Source organism: Apis mellifera, linkage group LG9 (assembly GCF_003254395.2).
Source record: "Apis mellifera strain DH4 linkage group LG9, Amel_HAv3.1, whole genome shotgun sequence".
NCBI classification, from domain to species: domain Eukaryota; kingdom Metazoa; phylum Arthropoda; class Insecta; order Hymenoptera; family Apidae; genus Apis; species Apis mellifera.
This window is the reverse complement of record NC_037646.1, coordinates 11,235,881-11,259,150: the sequence shown is the minus strand read 5'-3', so window position 1 is coordinate 11,259,150 and position 23,270 is coordinate 11,235,881. Positions and strand designations below refer to the sequence as shown.

Sequence of the window (23,270 nt, the reverse complement as noted above, 5' to 3'; positions counted from 1 at the left end):
ATAACGACTTTCCAACTATACAGTTGCTTAGATTATGAAAGGTTTCTTCGCTTGGCGGACGCTTTCACTGAATCATTACATATTACAACGATGATGATGTGCGAACCAATTAGATAGGTTAGGTGTTGAGAGAAAAATACACGGAATGGCCGCGAATTGCTGTTAAACCGGGAAATACGAAGCTTCGCGCTCTATTTGTTATTACGTACGAACCTACGCTCTGTTTAAATTTTTTCGAACAGACGCGATTACGAAAGACGTGAAAGTAAGTAGATTGGTTTTTTTCGTGGTTCGGCGAGTGAAAAGGAACGGGTATTATACGGATGTTGTTCGATAATTTTTATTGAATAAACAATGACTGTCAATTATTCAAGCGATCTGTTGAGAAATGTTCATCAGAATGTTCTTCTACCGGAAATTGGCCAAAGTTTCTTGGTTAAAGGAGATTACGAATATTGGCATTATTGTTGCGATGGTTTTAACGATAAGGTGTGTAATGGTTGTCACTTCGTTAGATTAATTTTGTATAGAAAAAAAAGAAAAAAAAAGATGAAATGTTGAATTTAGGGTTGGGGTTGTGGATATAGGACATTGCAAACAATATGTTCGTGGATTATCGAGAACGGGAACTTGGGACAATCCGTTCCAAGTATCAGACGTATACAGGAAGTGCTCGTCACGCTGAATGACAAGGAACAACCATTTATTGGATCGAGGGAATGGATAGGTAGTTTTGAAGTAAGTCTATTTTTTGAATTAATATTAGTGTTCTCTTCTATAATTAAATTATTATTATTATTATTATATAATAAATTATTATTATATATATAGTGATTTATAACCTAAAATTTGTTACTTATCAATTTACTAATTCTAATTAACAAATTACATATTATCATGCAAGAAAATCTTATCGAATACTTAAAGCAATAAATATTTTTATATTGAATCAAAATATTTCGTGCAAAAATAATGTGAAAATAAGAGTAAAATTTATTTACCCGAACCGAATATATATTTATCGATCATACGTATTTGATTTATCATTTTTATTTATAGAAATCAATTAAAAAGATAATAAATATTTCTTATGGTTATATTTCTCATCATATTTACACGATTTTTCTCTTTTTTTTTATTAGTAGTCCATTTTTAATATACTTACAATATATTATAACATTGAAAATCATTAATTTCTACAAAGTTTATTTTCAACGCTCTAATCAAAACAGCGATAACCCAAGAATGTTAAACATTCGTGATATGCTCATTGATACAAACAATGAATACTCTTCTGTGAAATATGATAGAAGCAAACAAATTGATTCGAAGTATGAATTCCGTAGGTATGCCTCGTGTTGAATCATTTGTACGACATTCTTAGTAAAATTGTGCATGTTCCAAATGGTAAAGCATTGCGGGACCATATTCCTACTATCAAGAAACATTTTGAGGAATTTGGTAGTCCGATCATGATGGGCGGAGACAAGGATTGTTCCAGTAAATGCGTTTTAGGAGTCCATGAAGGGTCCAACAATACATATTTTTTAATCTTGGATCCACATTTTATCGGCAGAGCACGAACGACCGAGCAATTGAAAAATTATCATTGGATAAAATGGCAAAATTTGAATAATTTTATCGACAGTTCTTTTTACAATCTATGTTTGCCTCAAGTTAAATTTATAAATAGAAATAATAAATAATCTTCAAGCATATTATATATGTATATATTTTCTGTTGTATATGAAATTGGATAAATGTAATACAATGGGGAATATTTTTAGAAAGATTTTTTTTAATAATTATTAGAAGGATGTCTACTGTACATGACGTCTTTATATTGTTTTCATTGTAAAAAAAAAAAAGTAATTAATATCACTGTAATCCTAATCGCGTTTAATCGGTATTTAATATCAAACAAACTCCTTGCAACACCCAATGAGAAATGTGTTCCGCCGTGGCGAGATTTGCTTCAAAAACCAAACCTACTCCCATAGCATTTCTTCTATTAGACGTGGTATATACCGGCGTTTTAAAAGTATTCTGTAATTTATAAAATCGTACCTATTAATTAATCTAAACAGTTTCGATCGATCATATTCGAATTGATTAAAATTAATTCATTGCCTGAAGCCTGAGTCTATGAGCCTCGATTGGAATGACGATTAATATCGGTAATTCTTCTATCAAGATTTTCGGGAGCGATCTTTTCAGACATTGTTCATTTAGATCCCATCTGGCTCCTTCCAAATATAATCCACTCACATAACAACCCTATATTATTTAATTAGGAATTATTTATAAAATGACAAAGAAATATCAGCATCCGAATAAATTATCTTTTTTTTAATCAAATTAATAAATTTGCATTACCTGATCAGGTTTATCTTCTACGTATTCGGGTTTGGTGAATTTCGACACTGCTGTATAGATGAGAGAACGATCCAAAGACCAATTGTTTCTGTGGCAGGCCATTTGCACAAGGGCTGCCAAATAAGTTTCTGGGATGTGCAGGCCAGCTAACCAGAGAACTATGGGTTCACCCGTAATAGCCTAGCAATATTAAAAAAAAAAAAAAGAAGAAAATTCATGAATCATGAATTCTAAGTTAACATCTTACCCAATTATTGTATTGTTGTATCCTCTTCTCAAAGTGTTCTATCCATCCAGCCAATGTTTTCTTTGTATCTGGCGCTAGCATGGCCCATTGGCTTGGTAATACACCGTTATATAACGCTGTAGCTATACTTTCAAGAGTCATATCCATTCCGATTTCTCCAGCGATAGCCTGACAATGCGTATAAATATTCGATTAAAGGATTTGAAAAATATTATACGAATAAAGGAGTACGTTTTCATCGATACATACTTTCTTCAGTTGAATCAATGATCTTTTCATCATCCTGATCAGTTTATTAAATCTCTCCAATTCTTGAAGAAGAACGATCGAGGTTGGCGTTACGGTTGGTCCAAAACTTTTTCTCACTTTATTAATGTCATACTCGACAGGGATTTTTTCCAATATATCTTTCGCAAGATTATCGATAAATTCGTCTTTGCTTATTCCAGTCGCGCTAACTTCTAAATAAGAGAATAATTTTCTTCGATTATTAATTTGAATAGACAAACTTATCGTTTCGAATCGATTACTCTTATTACGAAGAGTAAGCTTATTACTTACCAGTTTGGGGCTGCAGTTCTATAAGATTGATCCACATTTCTTTCGCGGCGTGAGTGAAATAACCAATTTCGGCATTTGGATGCAATCCAAACACGTCCGGAGTATTGACAAGCGGCAGTTGATCGATGAACTCGAGATAATCATCACGATCCCCTTCTGGTGGTATCACGTAATCGAATTCTTCGTCCACGTAAAAGTGGAAAGGTTGAAAGCTGTCGAAAAGGAAGTCTCCAAAATATTCGTCCATGTAAGTCTCGGATACTCGACGATCGTAGCAATCTATTACTCGTCCACCGTACATTACCTACGTTATTATTTCATTAAAATTTTAATTTTTCAAGTTAGAACTTGGGAACAAAAGTTATTTACGTACTTCACCGATCAAATACTTTAAGCTGTTCCAAGGAAGTTTGGTATCATTCGTTTGAATCGCTTTGGTTAAATACGTATCCAGAATAATGGTGCACACGTTGAAATCCGACTCGTTGAAATCGTAATTTATGTTCCAGCCAATCTTATCGTACCTCCTTCTCTCCTAATTAATCACAATTTTTTAAAAACGATGAATTCATCATAATATATAATATACTTTATAAACTGTAGTTTAACTCACTTGAACGACCGCGTGATAGAAAGCCAACACGTAAATTATATGTTTGTAAGCGGGATGAGTGCAACTTTCCAACACTTGTGGTCTCATTTTTAGATAAGTACTTTCGAGATTCAACTTCAATCCACTGGGTGGTTCCGTGACCACTAAGTTGAAAATTTTGTTTAAAATTCTTTCACTCGGTGGAAATTGCAAGCAACTTGTTCCAATCTGTACCTTTCAAAGATTGTTGTAATATTCCAATAGGAAAATTGGGAGTTGGATCGGTAGTGAGCCACAAACGAAAATCTGGATGAGGCTTTCCGATGTTCTCCAACAATTTTTCCAAATCTTTGGTGAAACTCAAGAGTAGATGGCAGTTTTGCAACATGAGCCATTGTCCTCTAGCAACAGCACCCTCTAGCAACTCTTTTGCGGTCTGGAAAGCAAAAGATATCGCGTTATGAATCTCTTCTTCTTATCAATTACGAATAATTTGATCAAACGTTAACAAAGGATGACGATTACAATTTCCTGGCCCTGGCCAAGGGATAAATATTTAAATCTTCCACCGCCACAGCCGTATTTGTCCGCCAATTTCATTAGCTCCGAAGTTGGATCGGATCCAGGGCTCAGTATGAAAACGATAGGCATAGTTGGTGTGCTCTGCTCGAAGATTAACTCGAAACTGATGTGCGGAGGGGTGATGTATTCTTCTCCCATGATGTCGGTGATGTAATTGACGATGCTTCGATAAACTCGATCGACGCGAAAACATCTCATCAACATGAGTTTCTCGAAAGGATTTAACTTTTTCGAATAATCCAGGGGAAATTCCACGGATTCCGGGGAATCCATGTCGAACCACTGAAAGATTAATATTTATTTTTTAAGAGAATTAATGCGAATTATTCGAAGTTGGAAATATTTGATTTCCACTTACTGTTTGCCATTCATCCGTATGCGTACCGAGTTCATCCGCGATATTTCCAAACTTTTCCGAAAAATCGGTACTCAATTTCAACAAATCGGCCCATCCAGTCGCTGGCAACCATTCCGTAGGATTAATCTTAGGCGCCTTCTCCAAACTGATACACCCTTTGATGAAAAATTCCAATTGTTGTTGGCTCACGTTGTTTACACTTTGTTCCAACTTTGTGCAAATTTGGAACGAGAACAGTAATTTATGCTTCTCGAAGATTCCCGTGCACCCGTAATCGTAAACATTTTTCGTCAACATTGGGATGATATTCTGCAGACGGCGTTGCAACGTCGGATCCGGAAGCGCTTTCCTCAACGAGTAAATAAACACCTCCACGTAACTGATCAAAGAGTATTGATACATCGAGTTAACCGTAGCCATATCCGCCAGAACGAAGAAGAGTATCGCTCCTCTTTGAGCCACCGATCGATAACCATCTCGAAGCTTGTTCACGTCAATGGCTGTAACCTCGGCGAGATACAATTTTCTCATCACATCCTCGGCGCTGGCTTTCGTATTTTCCAAAGTTTCGATCAGCTCGATATTATCCAGCATGTTTCCCTTGTTCGTTGCTATTTCAAGAAGCAAACTGTCTTCCAGTTGCTGGAGAAGATTCTTGTTCTCGCTTGTCTCGGCGATCAGAGATTCGCGTTGCTCCTCGATGTCTGGCCTCTCTGTTCGAACGACCACCGACAACAATTGGTCTTCCAAGCCCTGTAATTTTTTAATTTTTCAATCGATTCATGCGCGTTTTTTTTTTATTTTTGAACGGATAAAAACAATTTGGAGAGAAAATTGGAGAACGAACCCCTAACGTCACCATGTAATTGATCACTGTGGCCTTGGAGTATACAGCAGGATCGAATATAGGATTCGACATCTTGGTGGTAAGGTACATTCGAAATTTCGGGTCGTAATCCACTTCTTTATCACCGAGAAGGACGAACGATCTGCCTCCTATAGCTATAATTAAAATTTTATTAATCATCATCATTAAGCAGAAATTAAAGAATATAAGATATAAGTGTACTCTGTATGTTCTTGGATAGGACGTTATCCAACACGGGATCGATTTCATCGACGTCCTGGAAGAGAACCGGTAGACCATACTTTACCGCCAGTTCCACCTGTTTCAAGAAATCTGGATCGGTGAACGATAGAATTTTCAAATGCTTGTGCTCCTTCTTTTTGATCCAATTCAGAGCTTGTTGCTGAGGATCGATGCAAACGGGGAATCTCGATGCCCTCAACGTCAGAATTCCGTTTTGTACGGATAGCTCGTCCGGTGGTAGACCCTCGGATGTCCATCTTGAACAAATTTTCGCTTCTTTAGAATTTTCGATTTTCCATTTTATATATAGAATTCGTGACATTTTTCTCGAATAAGAGAAAACGAATAAACAATAAATAAATATCTTACTTGCTAATTTCAACATCGTTAGTCAGTTCCGTTTGAATCTTGTACGTATCCATGAAAGGGATCTCCTTAGTCACTATACTGTTCCACCAATCCTCGTACACCATGTGATTTCTGTACTCGTACGAGAATGGACCGCAATAAGCGAGAAATCCAGCGGAGAGAAGACAATTTCCAATGATCTTCTCTATCTGAATTTTCAAGTTCTCCAAATCTTTTTTCCATCGCTCGTTTTCCGAGGACAATCCGCTGATCAATTTATCAGCGGCTATCAAACGTCTCTGAAGCAGATCGGTCTCCTCCTGCAACTTTTGCCTCTCCTCCATAGCTTTCTCGTATTTCGCGTTTAAGTCTGTGATGGTTTTTTCCAGCCTTCGTAATTCACGTTCCTCCTTTTCCAAAGCTTTTCGAGCTCGTTCCGATTCGGCCTCCAATTCCTTAACTCGGTCTATCTTTGGTTTAACCTTGAGAAAGAGGATATCAAAGCGTCAAAGGGAAAGAATTTATAATTGTCGAGGAAGTGAATAAAAGTAACTATAAAGCAACGAAAGAGAGCTCAGAAGATTAAAGAAGAACCTCTCTGAAAACGGCACAGTAATCCAGCACAGCGAGCACGAATCTGTACAAGCCGTATCCTGCTTTGCTGATGTATTGCATCTGATCCAATTTCGTGGTCTTCTTCAGATGCGCTTTAACAGCTTGCTGCTGCTTCAAAGTGATCTTGTCGCAATTCATCTCTTGCAATTGTCTTAGAAACGCTGGATCGCTCATCATTCCTTTCGCACTCTTCCAAGAGATTTCTTTCACGCCTCTTAGAATCGCCACACATTCTGAGACGATCTGTACGGGTTCAGGCGGCGTTGCAAACGATCTAGATTGTTATTTATTTAAATTATTTAATAATTCGCGTTTCATAAAAGGAAAGAAAGAAGGAAAGGAAAGTAACAGACCTTATCTCGGTGATGTCCGCTTTATCCAGTTCTCCAAGGGCCAATCGGGCCGCGTCCAGGGCAGGTTGCGCTTCGGCCAACGCCTCTTTGGCTTCCGTCTCTTCCTTGTTAATGATCTTTCTCTGTACTTCTATCGCCTGCCTCTCCTTCTCGCTGAACTGCTTTTTCTCCATCGCGATATCCGTACTTTCTCCTATAGAGGCCAACAATTGCTCGCAATTCCTCGTCTGGTCGGCTACTTTTACTCTTTGCACGGCTAGAATCTCGTTTAACTCGTTCAAAGTCATCGAAGCCTCGGCGATCTTTTGCAGACCTTTAAAAGTTCGTTTTGGAAAGAGATTCTTTTTCTTTTTCTTTTTTTTTTTTGTTATCCTTCGAGTCCTTCTTTCCTTTTTTTCTACCAACCTCCGGAAAGTCGATTGCATTGCGAGTTTATGTAATTCTTCGTTTCCACCAAAAGCTGTAGAAAGACGTTTATAAAATCCAGATAATGCTTAGGCGTCACATAGTTTCTTCGCCGTAATTTTAATTGAAAATCCACCGTGTACTCGCAGACGGATCTATGAGTGAGCACCATGTGTTCCACTATAATGTCTCTGAAACTTTCCGGTATGTTTGGATTCTGAAACGAATACGAAGGTAATATAATGGAATAAATAATCTAATAGTAAATGGAATCGAAGAGATAATTACGTCGCTAAGAGTGACATTGGCCACGGAAACCAATGCTTGTTCGGGCCAAGGGAACATCCAATCTATGGTGGTACTGCTGACCAGGCCGGGATAACTTCGACACCTCGTCCTTAACAAATCACCAGACGGACTCATCGAAAGTGCTATTCGTAAATTTTGAAGGCTCGTTTTCACGAAATACGACCACACATTTTCTCTGAAAGATAAAATAATTCTTCGTTATCGGACGAATATCCGTATGAAAATTCGAGATTAAAAATTCGAGTCGAACTTGCTGACGCCAAAGCCAGCCTCTACCGCTTGATTCCTGCAAGAATGAACTATTTCGTCCTTCTCCTCGTCCGTGAACAAAGCGGGTACCACTCCGGTCAGCAACATGTTGTTTACCAGTTCCAAGAAACTTTCATCGATGATGTGAGCGGAGGTGAACAAAAACACGATCTTTTTGTTATCCACGCCAACCATGTTGTACAAATTCTTCATGTCCTCGCGAAACGCGGGCTCGTTGTAGCCTCGAGAGAGACTAATTTGAAATGTTCGAAAGCCTGCAGCGTACGCTGCCAATTTGATCACCGACTTCTTCCCGCTTCCGCCTATACCGATCACCAGAACGTGGCCTTTGTGCATCCTGAGGGCACGATGTATCCTGGTCAGATGCTCGAGCGCGTCGTTGAAAAGGACCATGTGCAATTTGCTCACGTTTCTTTCATTGTAATCCTCGTAAATCTGAAAAGTGTTTTATATCAATATATTATATTAATTTGGTTTAAATATCAGAAAGGAAAAAAAAACGTGTGAATCACGAACCTCCAAGAACAAACTGTAGACAGCCTCGTAATCCAACAGATCTTCGTAGAATCTTGGCTCGTCCTCGTTAATCGCGTTTCGAAAATCACCGAACAGCAACGGATCCCTCATCGCGTATTCTATCACTTTACGATCCTCTTCCCAATATTCTTCGATCTTTTTTTGTATATGATCGGTTACAATTTTCGTATCCTGTAATCAGGAAATTATAAATAAAGATGTAAATTTTCCTGTAAATTTACCTTCTCGATACTTGCGTTTTCGTTTATCAAACGATCGCATATAATTCTGATGAACTCGTTTCTCCAAAGTCTAACGATCTGTTTCACCGTTGGCAAATAATCGGGATGGGATTGAAGAAGACCCGCCATGATCCTCGACAAATCTCGCATGTTGAAGATGTAATGGAATCTGTTCGGCGTTGGTAATAGCTCAGCCAAAACTATCTGGAAGAGAATCGAATTTGTACGAATCTTAAATTTTAAAAAGAAATCGAGAAATACCTTATAAAGTTGCAAAGTAATTTGCACTAAAGTTATCGCGATATCTCGCACTTCCTCTGAAAATATCTGCAGATGCCCGATCAGAATACTCGTGTAGATGTAATCGAGGGTCTCGTCCGCGGGAAATACGACATTGTAGATGGAGAACATGGAGATGAATCTCGGATCCACTTCGTTCCTTCCTCCACCCGGTTTTCCCATTGCTGCCAAATAACCTGTCGTCGCGAAAAATAATTATTTCGACTATTCGAAGTCCAAAACCATCTATTAATCTTGATCTAGGATCGAACTTACACATGTCTTTCATGTACATCAAGGAAAGATCCTTTCCACGATCGTAAAAGCCACCTTTCTCGAACAAGAATTTGAGAAAAGCGATTGGCTGCTGAGTGCCATAAGTGTCCACCAATGGCATGTTCATATCGTCGATAAAGATCAACAGTTTTTTACCAGGAGGTGGCCCGTAAGTTTCTCTCGTTCTTTTCTCCACGGCAGCCTCTATATTTCTTTGCACGTCCATCGAAGTCGTTCTCGACGAGAAATTTATCATAAGTTGATTCTGATCGAATTATATCGTGAAAAATTGAAACATACTCGTATAATAAATTTAAATTATTGATAATTAGAAAATTTGGAAATTTACGTATTTTTCAGCGCTCAAGTGTCGAAGAAACTCGTGAATGATAGCAGTCTTCGAGGTACCGGTCTCTCCGACCAAAAGTGCTGGTCGTTCTCGTTCGTTCATTATTTGAACGAACCACGTGGTTCTCAAAGTGTCCATAGTAGGAACTAGGATGTCGGAAAAATGTTTCTTCCTGTCGTGTACATATTCGGGAACCATTAACGTCCATGGGACCCAGATATTTTGTTTCAAGTCCAAAAAGTAATCGTACAACAATTTATTCGTCACGGGAATGTATCCTGTGTCGAATTATTCATCTTCGAATTTATATCGAGTTTTTCTCCATTTTACGCATCGATCGATAATTTTTTTCACTTTATTATTTCTATCTTTATCAACTTACGCACAGTAGCTGGTTTTTCAACGGTGTCCTGGACAAGCATGAAACCGCAAGTTTTCTTTACAAAATCGTCGAACTCGGGTCTATTCTCGACGACCAGGGAGGCTCCCAAGGACCAGTACAAAGCTTGAATGTACATTGCTTCGAAACTTTCCTGCCTGGTGTATTGTGGTTCCAATTTTATTTCTTCCTCTTCCTCGATTTTGAAAAGAGAGGCCAATTCAGTGTCCAAAACCACGAGAAGGGCATCGAACACGTAGCAAAGTTGAACTACCTAAATAAACGAGCAACTCTCTCTCGTATATACAATTATGTAATAAATATGACTTCTTGTTCGATCTTTTACGCGATTGAAATCTACGTTACTAATCAAAATTAAACGATAAAAATTCCTTTCTTGTATTAGGTTATATCATGTGAAATTTTAGAATAAATAACAATTAATTGGGATTTGTAAACTCTACTTAACCTATATTTCGCTTAGTATATTTTGCTGTTATCCTCTTATATTTTCTTTGTGTAATAAATTCTTTTTTGTATTAATTTAACTGTTTTTTGAGAAGTGAACAATATAGTATTTAGAACGAATTTAGAATTCCTGTTTAAGTTAGGAACTGAAGTATATTAAATATTAGGTTAGTTCGGAGAAAATTTTATCAATGAGAGGATTATTCGTTCGATGATGGTTTCAAAAATTTAGATCTGGAAATGAGATAGATCGAAATCAATATTAAACAAAGATAAATCGAAAGTTAAAGTGAAATTAATCCACAAACAAACCGCAGAATTAAGCGTATCTTCAATCACAATTTTCAGACATTTTTGGGTGCAATGGGTAAAGTGAAAAAAATTGGAAAAGGAGGATCAAAAGTTGCGAATCGAAATATGAAATTTTAATGCATCCATTATATTCACCAGATATTTCACCAACCGATTATCACTTGTTTCATCATGCATAATTGTTTTTAAAAAATGAAATATTTCGAGAAGTTTTAATCGTAGCATTCGAAAAATTTCTTCACGCTATGAAGTTTTATAAAAATAAAATATATCAGTTGAAATCTATATTGTTTTTCTTCCGATCAAAAATTTCACGTGATATAACCTAACAAATCAGGAATGCGATTACGCAAGGTTACGCAATTTTTTCTTTAATAATCCTCATAAGAACCGTCCAACTAATTAACGTACGAACGTCTAATCGATACCATGTTCAATCCGGTTTGCGGTATAATCATCTTAAGCGGTTTGAGCTGCTGCAATCCGAACATTCCATCTATAATGTATGTAATCGCTGCATCCACGTATTTGTCGAACATCGCGGTCAACGTTTCCTGATCCGATTCGCTCTTACTACGTATCCATTTCTGCATGTAAGGGTGATAGCCCAGATTCTTCGGATCCACGTACACCATACCTGCCCTGGACACGGTGGCCGGTGAAGCGTATTGCAGGTCGCCTACCTTTTGCCAAAAATAGTGCGTGAAAATAACCGTTCGATTGGCAGATTAAATCCAACGTGCACGACGATATCCGCGAAAAGATCGGATAGAAAAGTGGATCACCTCGAACAATAAACTGCAATGGCCTAGCATTCTGATTCTCTCTTGGTTAGCCAGAGTGAGTAATTTGTTGTCGTCCATTACGGAATTCATATTCTCGATCCAGAGGGCGTCCACATCGCCGTCGAACAGAATGTATCTTTTCTCACTCTTGCTTTTGTCGTCCAACGGTTTGTTCACCTCTCGAAAAATTTTGCTCAACAGGCCGTCCGTCCAATCGCGCGTATCCGGATCCAACACGCCATATAATTCGTTCACGGTACACGCCTAATTAAATAAAAGTAAGAAAGAGATTATCGATTCGGTTTTTATTTATTTTTTTAATCGAACGGATACCTTTGGGTTCAAGGTGTAGAGTTTGGTAGGCATGCCAAGTCGAGTTTGCGCTTTGCAAAGCGTTTCGATCACGACGGTTTTTCCGCCTCCTGTTGGCCCGATTACCATCGTCGAGTGCCTCGTCATCATCACTTCGTACAGTTGAATCACTTTATCGACCTGTTAAATTGGAATATTATTGTTAAGAATAAAATACTGGGAAGCTTGAATTTCATATTTTCAATCGCTTGGTTTCAGCGATTATTATTAATTAATCTAGAATTTTTGCCAAAATCCCAATTACATTTTCCCCAAAATAATTACCAGAAGGAAGAAGCAAGACAGAAGGTTAGAATTCGGTTAGATTGCAATGAAAAACAATTACAATATTCGATTAAGGCAATTCTTTTTCGTGTAATGTATTTAATATTTCGTAAATAATTTCAAAGTCAGTTTCGAGTTATTTTCTTCGAGATAAGTCGATCGTTTTCGTGATAATAATTCCAAGATTAAAAATACCTGTTCGGGTAAGTGCACGTAACTTTGTTCTTGTATCACATGATCAACGGCGTCGTTAAAATCGGGATAATGAACCCTGGGGCAGTCGAGCTCGGGGAACAGATCGGCTATTAATCCAAGGAAGAGTGGGACATCGTCGAAGATGAATTTAGGAAGATTCATGTCTCGTAGCGCTCTCATCAGCACCAGATTCTCGGACAAGTCGCCGGAAGTCCTTTTCAAGTGGCCGGCCATGTTGAGCACCGACTTGAGCGCCCTCAACCCGAAGTCGTAGTGATTCTGCTTGCTCAGTTGCTCGCGTGCCAATTTGTACAGGACTGTCATTTTCTTGGCCAAGACTTTGGCGGTCAAGAAGCCGGAGCTGAACAACTTGATCTGACAGATCAGCTCGTTATCCGGGACTATGCACACCACGGGCCTGAACAACGCTTTCACGGATTCTGGAAGTTCCGTTCGACCCGCGTATCCCGGATTCATCGTGATGAATATGCCGACTTTCGAGTCGAGCGCTATATCCACGCCCTCGAACTGACACATATTTTTCGAGAGATATTAGATACGATCTTTCTTTCTTCTACTTTGTTGTTGAATTTTTGTTTAGATTTACCGTGAATCGAGACGCTTTCGCGATCAAGGCGGATCGTATGGTTTGAAGTTGCGTGGAGATGACGGACAGCACCGATATATCGATGCGATTAAATTCGTCGAAGCATCCCCACACACCGCACTGCGCCAGTCCACCCAGCGTCTTCCCTATCGCCACGTAATCCATTCCTTCGCCGCAATTAGTCACGATGCACAATAATCCCAGAGCTTTTGCCAAATCTTTCGTAGTCTCCGTTTTCCCCGTCCCGGCGGGACCTTAGAAGAGGAGAACGATATTTTTCTCTCTCTCTCTCTCTCGCTCTCGCCAAGATAATATATACGGCGTCGAAAATATTTACCGGCGGGTGCTCCTCCCAGATGCATCGACAGGGCTTGCGTGATGGTCAAGTATATTCTATCCGTCAAAGGCGTGACCACGAGTCTCCCGTTCAATCCCATATACTCGTAACCGTATTCGAACACGCCCGTGCATTGGTGTACCCAAACGTTGTCCAGGCTTCGAATCCAGTAAAACCTTGACGAAAAAAAAGAAAAAAAGAAAAGAAAACGTTGCTTTATCGATTCGATTCGCGGAAAATCGAAGCAATCGAAAGGAATAGATTGAACGAACCGTAACTGACTCTCCCATTCGAACTCGGACGGATCTATGATGCTGTCCCTCACGAAACCTTCCACGATGTCTCTCATGTGTACGTCGATCGTCAACACCATGTCGAACTTTTTCCTGTCGTTGTTCGTCAACGTGTCGGCGCCCATCAACGTCACCACCTCGTTCAACTGATTGTTCAACTGCTTCAAATACTGTGAAAACAATATTTATGAAAGGAAGGATAAGAAACAAATATATATAAATATAATAATATATAATTTTATATATATATAATAATATAATAAATAATATATAAATAAAAACAAAATGGCTCACGTTCTTCATCGCTTCCATCTGGCCGTGAGAAATTCTCACGAACACGTCCTCCACCTCTGCGGTCCACCATATTTGATTAGCGCACAGCACCATATTCCCTTGAAAATCGAGCATCCATTCCGTTCTTGGCCTCCTCACCTACGTAAAAACATCTTAACATTTTAAATATTAATTCGAAAAATTTTCCCCGCTCACCTTCCCGTAATTGAACACCGCTTTCTTGGTGAGGAATCGATTCGACCTCTTCATCTCCTCCAACGCGAGCACCATCCACTCCTCGATATTCCCTTCGGCCAACACCACGTTCCTGAAGTCCATCACCTCCTCCTCGGCGGAGATCAACGCCGTCACTATCTCGCGCTCCGTCTCGCTCAACTCGAACCTGAATCTGTCCAAATTGTCGAACATCTTGCCCACGTGTTCTTGAATCGCGATCGGTATACCGCTGCCGAGGATGTTCAACAATTCGTCGTCGCTGAGGAAAGTGAACCGCGGGAAAACTGCCCGTTTGCTGTTCAAGTAATCCGTCAACGATTTCTGACACTTGTCCAACGCGACTATCATCGACTCGAACTCTTCGTGTCGACCTGTCCATCACGAAAAGATCCATCTTCGATCTTCGATCCAACGAATATAAAGGGTGTCCCAAAATTAACGCAAGATTTTAATTAAACATAAAAGAGAGTTTTAGATATTTATCTTTTAAGCGTGGAATAACGCATCGAGCAAACAAACACCCTTTCGTTGAAATTTTTCATCACGATCGTGGCTGAATTTCGTCGATGCAGCGTTTAATTTCCTCTCGTAATGAACGTATGCTTATGGGATCGTCGACGCGGACCTTTGACTTCGAACAACCCCGTAAGGAGAAATCTAGTGGCGTTAAATCGCACGATCCAATTCTGATCGCCGAAACGAGAGAGCGCGCGAACGTCTCGCGCGGCAATCGAATCGTTTCATCGGCCGCACGGCGCGTGCCACCGTCTCGTCGAAACCGCGCATTGGCCACGTCGACGTCGTCCAATTTCGGCGGAGAGAACCGCGTTATCGCGTCGCGACGTCGAGCGCCGTCAACGGTCGCCGCTCGACCAGCCTCGTCCTCGAGAAAGCACGGTCCAACGACGCCTCCTGGCCAAAATCCGCGCCAAACGACGACGCGTCGCGGTCGCGTTCGTTTCTCGCCAATCACGCGTGGCCTCTCCGAATCCCGAACGCGGCAATTTTGCCGATCAACGAAGCCGTCGAGATGGAAACGCGCTTCGTCGCTTGGGATCGTTTCGCTGGAAAAACCAGCATCCGCTTTTTCGCGATTAACGATCCATTGTACGAACTCTGTTCGCCGTTCGCGGTCGTCGGGCTTCGGTTGTCGCGTTAATCGAATTTCGCAAGCGCGAAGACACGGATCTTTGGCGAGCGTACGCCGTAGAAAGCTCCTCGAAATTTGCGATTCTCGTCCACGACGTCGAATCGACGTTCCTGCCTTTTCACCAATGCTCTCGCGCGTTGCTTCGATATCGACGTTCGAACGGCTCCTTTTTGGACGACCGATGCGATCAGCGTCTCCAACTGATCCACTCTCCGCCAATTTTTCAATTAATCTTTCCACGGTCGACGAGATTGAAACATCACTTTTATCATATTTCGTATAAAATTTTCGAACTTCGGCCACCAAACTTGTTGTAAACCAACGTTGTTGTATTGGGTTGGCAACTAAGTAATTGCGGATTTCGCTCATAGATGGCTTCAGTTGAATTTTTAGGTTTGCTGGCGTAGTCCAAATGTAAAACACATTTTGTTATTTGATAATTGGCAGTTCACCAATCAATCGGTAAAAAAAGTTTTTTGATCGATTGTGTAGTTTTCGTTTGGCGTTCGTTGAAAAATGGAAAATCAAAAGGAACATTATCGTCATATTTTGCTTTTTTATTTTCGCAAAGGGAAAAACGCAAGCTCACAAAAAGTTATGTGTTGTTTATGGCGACGAAGCCTTAAAAGAACGGCAGTGTCAAAATTGGTTTGACAAATTTCGTTCTGGTGATTTTTCACTCGAAGATGAAAAACGCTTTGGTCGTCCAGTTGAAATCGACGACGACCTAATCAAAGCAATAATCGATTCGGATCGTCACAGTACAACTCGCGAGATTGCAGAGAAGCTTCGTGTATCGCGTACATGCATCGAAAACCGCTTAAAACAACTTGGCTATGTTCAAAAACTCGATACATGGGTTCCTCGCGAACTGAAAGAAAAGCATTTAACGCGACGCGTTAACAGCTGCCATTTGCTAAAGAAACGTAATGGAAATGATCCATTTTTAAAACGACCGATAACTGGCGATGAAAAATGGGTTGTTTACAACAATATCGAGCGGAAAAGATGGTGGAGCAGGCCACGTGAACCAGCTCGAACAACATCAAAAGCTGGTATTCGTCGAAAGAAGGTTTTGTTATCAGTTTGGTGGAATTACAAAGGAATTGTCTATTTTGAACTCTTACCACCCAACCGAACGATCAATTCTGTTGTCTACATCGAACAACTAACGAAATTAAACAATGCGGTTGAAGAAAAGCGGGCCGAATTGACAAATCGAAAAGGTGTTGTATTCTATCATGACGATGCCACGCGCATCTTTGGTCACTTGGCAAAAATTATTGGAGCTTGGTTGCGATGTTTTGCCACATCCACCATATAGTCCTGACCTTGCACCATCCGATTATTTTTTGTTTCGATCTTTACAAAATTCCTTGAATGGTAAAAATTTCAATAACGATGATGATATCGAATCGTACCTGATTCACTTTTTTGCTAATAAAAACCACAAGTTTTATGAACGTGGGATTATGATGCTGCCTGAAAGATGGTCATTGATCAAAATGGGCAACACATTATAGAATAAAATTACTTAGTTCCATGAAAAAATTGTCTTTGATTTTCTAAAAAAAATCCGCAATTACTTAGTTGTCAACCCTAAACTCTCAAACTGTTCTTCTTTTCAGCCTCGCCAACAACTCGATGCAAGAATCTTGCGTTAATTTTAGGACACCCTGTATTTACAATCGAAATTCATCGATGAAGGAATGTTTCCACTACCTTTCACCATGCAACACTCGAGCACGTTCAATCTCTTCGAGGTGTCGTTCATGATCTTCTTGAAGGACTTGTCGATGTCGTCGAACCTCTTCGCCTCCTCGGGCAGTTGCATCCTTATGTCACCGCCCACGAAGATACCCTCGAGGTACAACCACCTCTTCTGCAGCTGGAGCCACAACTCGAGCACCTCGGAGATGGTGTGCATGGTCGTCTCCCATTTCTGCACGGTGTCGAGGAAAGGGCCGATGAACTGGGACGCGGCCATCGCGTTCACGTTCATCATGTTGTCCTCCAGAATCTGATTCATCTCGTCCGTCGGACCCAGGATGAATCCACGATCCTCGATGCCTGGGGAAAAAAAGGAACGAGATTTTTAGAACTTTTTCTCGAAATATTCTTTTCTCTTTCTCGTTTCATAATTACCCTTGTAATGTTTGATCACGGTGAATTCCAACATTTTCCACACCTCGGCCAGGTCTTTCAAACCCTTCTCAATGGACAACTCTTTCACGGCGTTCATCACGATCTCCTTGGCTATGTCTTGGTACTTCCCCAACTCCATGGCGAACATGTTCTGAAGGGTGAACCTATCGATCGAAACGTTTGAGTGTTTTTAAAAGAAAGAAAAAGGAAAGGGAAGGGAAAAAAAACGCGGGTTCTCTGGAATTCGAATCAGCGAGACCGAGAACTCACCCCTTCAACGTCTCTATCTCTTTCTCTGCCATTTTATATTTTACAAAAAGTTTCTCTCTCTCTACGTATATATATACATATAATATTATACTATTATTTCATATATTGGCAGGATAAAAATTCTGTAAAAAAAAAAAAAAATTAATTGTATTCGTAGGGGTACGATTCTGAAAGGGAGAAATTTAGAGGGGAAAAAAAGAAAAAGAAAAAGGGAAAAATCACTGAAACACTTTGGAAACACTTTGGAGTATAATAATAGACGCGGTAGAATTAAAATTATTCCTCCTCCTCCACCCTCTACCACCACCACCACACCCTTATTTCTCGCAATTTCTCTCTAGTTCTCGACCGTTCTTGCCGTCGCACCTCTCCGGGTCCATATCGAAAAATTGCCCGGTCTTGGTCATCAACTGTTTCCAATGCCTGTCCCTCATCGCCTCGTTCTTCAACTCGATGAACAACGGGACCGAGTTCTTGAAGCTCTTCATGTTCGCCTCCAACGCGTGACCGATGCTCAACTCCTTCACGAATTTCGGCAGTCGGCGGAATATCCTGATGAAGTGGTCCATACCGTCGATCAATTGTTGGGGGTTCAGGTTCACCCATAAGGTCTGCGCCCATACGTCCCTCATCTCCTTCTGCTCCTTGTACAGGTCGAACAACAGCTCCATCCCGTCGTAATCCTTCTTCAGTTTCAGGAAAACCGAGTAATCCGTCGCCGGAAGATCGAACAGGATCTCGGAATTGACCAGGTTACGATGTTTCTCGTCGTGCCTCGCGATCAATTTCCCGTATTCCTGAAACAAATTTCGATTGGATTGACGATTGGTTTGGGAAAGAAGCACTTTGTTTAAAATTCTTCTTAAAATTATTCTTATTTTTCTTAAAATTCTTTTTTAAAATTATTTTGCTTATAAAATTCTCTTCCTTATCTTGGATAAAAATAGAAGGAAAAATTCAAATGGAGATATATTTGGTAATGGGAAAGAAGCACTTTGTTTAAAATTTTTCTTAAAATTATTTTTATTTTTATTTTTCTTAAAATTCTTTTTTAAAATTATTTTGCTTATAAAATTCTCTTCCTTATCTTGGATAAAAATAGAAGGAAAAATTCAAATAGAGATATATTTGGTAATGGGAAAGAAGCACTTTGTTTAAAATTCTTCTTAAAATTATTCTTATTCTTATTTTTCTTAAAATTCTTTTTTAAAATTATTTTGCTTATAAAATTCTCTTCCTTATCATGGATAAAAATAGAAAGAAAAATTCAAATGGAGATATATTTGGTAATGGGAAAGAAGCACTTTGTTTAAAATTCTTCTTAAAATTATTTTTATTTTTCTTAAAATTCTTTTTTAAAATTATTTTGCTTATAAAATTCTCTTCCTTATCATGGATAAAAATAGAAAGAAAAATTCAAATGGAGATATATTTGGTAATGGGAAAGAAGCACTTTGTTTAAAATTCTTCTTAAAATTATTTTTATTTTTCTTAAAATTCTTTTTTAAAATTATTTTGCTTATAAAATTCTCTTCCTTATCTTGGATAAAAATAGAAGGAAAAATTCAAATGGAGATATATTTGGTAATGGGAAAGAAGCACTTTGTTTAAAATTCTTCTTAAAATTATTCTTATTTTTATTTTTCTTAAAATTATTTTGCTAAAAAATTCTCTTCCTTATTTTGGATAAAAATAGAAGGAAAAATTCAAATGGAGTTATATTTGATAATGGGAAAGAAGCACTTTGTTTAAAATTCTTCTTAAAATTATTTTTATTCTTATTTTTCTTAAAATTCTTTTTTAAAATTATTTTGCTAAAATTCTCTTCCTTATCTTGGATAAAAATAGAAGGAAAAATTCAAATGGAGATATATTTGGTAATGGAAAAGAAGCATTTTGGTTAAAATTCTTCTTAAAATTATTTTTATTTCTATTTTTCTTAAAATTATTTTGCTAAAAAATTCTCTTCCTTATCTTGGATAAAAATAGAAGGAAAAATTCAAATGGAGTTATATTTGATAATGGGAAAGAAGCACTTTGTTTAAAATTCTTCTTAAAATTATTTTTATTCTTATTTTTCTTAAAATTATTTTGCTAAAAAATTCTCTTCCTTATTTTGGATAAAAATAGAAGGAAAAATTCAAATGGAGTTATATTTGATAATGGGAAAGAAGCACTTTGTTTAAAATTCTTCTTAAAATTATTTTTATTCTTATTTTTCTTAAAATTCTTTTTTAAAATTATTTTGCTAAAATTCTCTTCCTTATCTTGGATAAAAATAGAAGGAAAAATTCAAATGGAGATATATTTGGTAATGGGAAAGAAGCATTTTGCTTAAAATTCTTTTTAAAATTATTTTTATTTTTATTTTTCTTAAAATTATTTTGCTAAAAAATTCTCTTCCTTATTTTGGATAAAAATAGAAGGAAAAATTCAAATGGAGTTATGTTTGATAATGGGAAAGAAGCACTTTGTTTAAAATTCTTCTTAAAATTATTTTTATTCTTATTTTTCTTAAAATTCTTTTTTAAAATTATTTTGCTAAAATTCTCTTCCTTATCTTGGATAAAAATAGAAGGAAAAATTCAAATGGAGAGCGGTGAAAGGGAAAGAGGGGAATATGTGAAAAATGATTGGTCGATAAATCATTGGATTTTTTAATTATTTAAGTTTAAGTTTAATTTACAAGGGAGAGAAAAATTTAATATAATCACGAGTGAATTAAAATAGACGTTTTGAGATGTTACGTAAAATTGAAATTTAAAGGCTCGTTAATAAATTTAGAAGAGTAATTGTCAATAAGTTGAAATTGTGATTGATCAATTAAACGGTTTGGATTTGTATTTTGTTCGAATCTTTAGAATTTTGACGTACAAGAATTTCAGAGTTGGAGATTGAAAAAGTAAAAGTAAAAGTAATTGAAAATTTTGAATAAAGGTGGTTCAAGTAATTGGTTAATTAAAATTGCTCGAATAATAATTATTCGTAGCTTTTATAATTGATTCTCTCTTCTTCTATGACTTTTCGAATATTTTTCATAATTATCTCGAGGAAATAAATTATTAAAGAAAATTTATTCGTAACTTCAATTATTAAATCCTAATAGATTTTATTCTCGTGTTCCAATCAAAATTGACCATTAACCCGTTCAAAAAATAAAAGTTAAACCTTACAAACAAATAATATTTCAGATATGATATAGTTTGCAATCGTATCTGATTTCGTTTCCTTCTTCTATTCGAAAAATTTATCATTTTTCTATCGAGAATTTCCCTTTTTCCAATTATTATACTCCTTTCATCACTCATCTCACTTACCTCTCATCAATATCAATCAAAAGCGTTTCTTTTTGAGAATTTCCCTTTTTCCCATTATTATAATAGTGTTCTTAATTCCTTTAAACGAACCATTAAAACGAGATATTACGCAATACCTCAATTATCAAATTTTATTCCCTTTCATCATCCATCAATCACCCCCCATCAATATCAATCAAAAGCGTTTCCCTTCAAGAATTTCCCCTTTTCCAATTATTATAATAATGTCCTTAATTCCTTTAAACGAACCATTAAAATGAGATATTACGCAATGCCTCAATTATCAAATTTTATTCCCTTTCATCATCCATCAATTACCCTTCATCAATATCAATCAAAAGCGTTTCCTTTCAATCAAAAGAATTTCCCTTTTTTCAAATATTATAATAATTCTTAATTCCTTTAAACGAACCATTAAAACGAGATATTACGAAATTAACATCAATTATCAAATTTCATCCCCTTTCATCATCACCAATCACCTCTCACTTAACAATATCAATCAAAAGCGTTTCCCTTCAAGAATTTCCCTTTTTCCAATTATTACAACAGTATTCTTAATTCCTTTAAACGAACCATTAAAACGAGATATTACGAAATTAACGTCAATTATCAAATTTCATCTCCTTTCATCACTCACCAATCACTCAACAATATCAATCAAAAAGCGTTTGATACCCCCACTCACCTCCATCTTGACCAATCCAAGCTCCAGATCGTCCCCCACGCTTCCAGGCCCGTACGCCTCGAAGTCCCTGGCGAACTCCTCGAGCTCCTTGACGAACTCGTATATCTGATCCTGGGTCATCCCCGAGAACCTGTCGGAGGTGCTCTCGAGGGTAGAGGCTCTGTACAAGGCGCCGAGGTACAGGGACTCCCAGTCGCGTTGCAAATCGTAAGCGGCTTGCTCGTCGTCCTCGGGGAACGATATACCGTGGCTGCGAAATGCTAGAAAGGTTTCCTGCGAAGGAAATCATGAGCGTCGAGAAGAAACGAAGGAAGCAAAGAGGTTTTCGTTCGTTTCTCCCCATTTTTGATAGGAACCTGGCACGTGGTGTAGCAAACTTCCGCTTGGATGGCCATCTTCTTTATGTCAGAGATCGCCTGCATGACGGACGTGAATCGGCTCAGACCTGTGATCACCAACTCGACCTCGGTCCGCAACCCGTCCATTATCACGTGCAACTCGTTCATCTCGTTGATCGTACGCATCAGCAGGTGGTTACCCAGCGTCTGCTTCCACTCCTTCGCGTGTTGCTCGATGCCAACGAGGAGGGAGCTCAGGTTGATGCTATTGCAAATTGGAAATTGGAAATTCGAGTTTCGTTCTTTTTTTTTTTCTTTTAATACATATAGTATATATATCGTGATACGAATGTGTATTAGGGTGTGTCGTAAATTTCTTTTCTTTCTTTCTTTTTTTTTTTTAGTACGAAATGAATGTTTTGTTGTTTAAAATTGACTTATCACGTTATATTAGAGTATCTCATAAGTTTCTTTCTTTTTTCTTTTTTGATACTAAATGAATACACGATATTTTGTTTAAAGTTGATTTAACGCATTATATTAGTCTCATTGTTTCAAGTTTCTTTCTTTTTTTTTTTTTGATAGTAAATGAATACATGATGTTTGTTATTTAAAGTTGATTTAACGCATTCTTAAGTTTCTTTCTTTTTTTTTTATGATACGAAATGATATTTGTTGTTTAAAGTTGACTTATCACGTTATATTAGAGTATCTCATAAGTTTCATTCTTTTTTCTTTTTTTTTTTGATATAAGGTTTGTTTAAAATTGATTTATCGCATTATATAAGAGTATATAAGTTTCTTTTTTTTTTTTTTGATATTAAATGAATATACGATTAACGTTTGTTGTTTAAAATTAATTTATCGCGTTTTATAAGTTTCTTTCTTTTTTTTTTTTTTTTTTTTTGATACAAGGTTTGTTGTTTAAAATTGATTTATTGCATTATATAAAGTATATAAGAGTATATAAGAATATATAAGTTTCTTTTTTTTTTTTTTTTGATATTAAATGAATACACGATGTTTGTTGTTTAAAGTTGATTTATCGCGTCCTATAAGTTTCTTTCTTTCT

General features: G+C 37.6%; 2 protein-coding genes across 3 annotated transcripts in view; one reads left to right on the top strand and one right to left on the bottom strand.

Annotated features, from left to right (window-relative positions):
* The first annotated feature begins 91 nt into the window (after positions 1 to 91).
* LOC726361 (ufm1-specific protease 1) lies at positions 92 to 1,721 on the top strand. 2 transcript variants are annotated; one of them, XM_001122104.4, is made up of 3 exons: positions 92 to 489; positions 568 to 738; positions 1,347 to 1,721. In XM_001122104.4, exons 1-3 carry the CDS (start codon positions 355 to 357, stop codon positions 1,704 to 1,706), a joined length of 666 nt encoding a protein of 221 aa, XP_001122104.1. In that variant the 5' UTR covers positions 92 to 354; the 3' UTR covers positions 1,707 to 1,721. The 2 variants fall into 2 exon arrangements, with proteins under 2 accessions (XP_001122104.1, XP_006567506.1); XM_006567443.3 differs by having other exon boundaries at positions 351 to 489; positions 588 to 738.
* Positions 1,722 to 1,778: 57 nt separating this feature from the next.
* The window catches only part of LOC411301 (dynein heavy chain 10, axonemal), a 42,136-nt gene continuing 20,644 nt past the window's right edge, over positions 1,779 to 23,270 (bottom strand). Inside the window, exons 20-58 of the mRNA XM_026442968.1 lie at positions 22,217 to 22,463; positions 21,861 to 22,133; positions 18,222 to 18,652; positions 17,586 to 17,749; positions 17,163 to 17,510; positions 14,270 to 14,661; positions 14,075 to 14,212; positions 13,760 to 13,950; positions 13,488 to 13,663; positions 13,151 to 13,404; positions 12,544 to 13,071; positions 12,046 to 12,204; positions 11,713 to 11,976; positions 11,356 to 11,610; positions 10,151 to 10,421; positions 9,769 to 10,046; positions 9,420 to 9,684; positions 9,126 to 9,340; positions 8,880 to 9,068; positions 8,623 to 8,814; positions 8,087 to 8,541; positions 7,816 to 8,011; positions 7,528 to 7,744; positions 7,123 to 7,435; positions 6,749 to 7,043; positions 6,176 to 6,636; positions 5,786 to 6,063; positions 5,564 to 5,718; positions 4,717 to 5,469; positions 4,302 to 4,640; positions 4,011 to 4,212; positions 3,798 to 3,940; positions 3,558 to 3,719; positions 3,185 to 3,488; positions 2,873 to 3,084; positions 2,624 to 2,791; positions 2,377 to 2,556; positions 2,131 to 2,277; positions 1,779 to 2,046 (exon numbers count right to left, since the gene is read on the bottom strand). Coding sequence (XP_026298753.1) covers positions 1,900 to 2,046; positions 2,131 to 2,277; positions 2,377 to 2,556; positions 2,624 to 2,791; positions 2,873 to 3,084; positions 3,185 to 3,488; positions 3,558 to 3,719; positions 3,798 to 3,940; positions 4,011 to 4,212; positions 4,302 to 4,640; positions 4,717 to 5,469; positions 5,564 to 5,718; positions 5,786 to 6,063; positions 6,176 to 6,636; positions 6,749 to 7,043; positions 7,123 to 7,435; positions 7,528 to 7,744; positions 7,816 to 8,011; positions 8,087 to 8,541; positions 8,623 to 8,814; positions 8,880 to 9,068; positions 9,126 to 9,340; positions 9,420 to 9,684; positions 9,769 to 10,046; positions 10,151 to 10,421; positions 11,356 to 11,610; positions 11,713 to 11,976; positions 12,046 to 12,204; positions 12,544 to 13,071; positions 13,151 to 13,404; positions 13,488 to 13,663; positions 13,760 to 13,950; positions 14,075 to 14,212; positions 14,270 to 14,661; positions 17,163 to 17,510; positions 17,586 to 17,749; positions 18,222 to 18,652; positions 21,861 to 22,133; positions 22,217 to 22,463 — 10,357 coding nt within the window. The 3' untranslated portion in view covers positions 1,779 to 1,899. The remainder of the gene's footprint in view (positions 2,047 to 2,130; positions 2,278 to 2,376; positions 2,557 to 2,623; positions 2,792 to 2,872; positions 3,085 to 3,184; positions 3,489 to 3,557; positions 3,720 to 3,797; positions 3,941 to 4,010; positions 4,213 to 4,301; positions 4,641 to 4,716; positions 5,470 to 5,563; positions 5,719 to 5,785; positions 6,064 to 6,175; positions 6,637 to 6,748; positions 7,044 to 7,122; positions 7,436 to 7,527; positions 7,745 to 7,815; positions 8,012 to 8,086; positions 8,542 to 8,622; positions 8,815 to 8,879; positions 9,069 to 9,125; positions 9,341 to 9,419; positions 9,685 to 9,768; positions 10,047 to 10,150; positions 10,422 to 11,355; positions 11,611 to 11,712; positions 11,977 to 12,045; positions 12,205 to 12,543; positions 13,072 to 13,150; positions 13,405 to 13,487; positions 13,664 to 13,759; positions 13,951 to 14,074; positions 14,213 to 14,269; positions 14,662 to 17,162; positions 17,511 to 17,585; positions 17,750 to 18,221; positions 18,653 to 21,860; positions 22,134 to 22,216; positions 22,464 to 23,270) is intronic.

Excerpts from the sequence above, each read along its gene's own strand:
- LOC726361 (XM_001122104.4), top strand. The coding sequence starts at position 355 with ATGACTGTCAATTATTCAAGCGATCTGTTGAGAAATGTTCATCAGAAT. Across the intron at positions 490-567 it reads GCGATGGTTTTAACGATAAG|GGTTGGGGTTGTGGATATAG; the intron begins GTGTGTAATGGT and ends TGTTGAATTTAG. Across the intron at positions 739-1,346 it reads AATGGATAGGTAGTTTTGAA|GTATGCCTCGTGTTGAATCA; the intron begins GTAAGTCTATTT and ends TGAATTCCGTAG.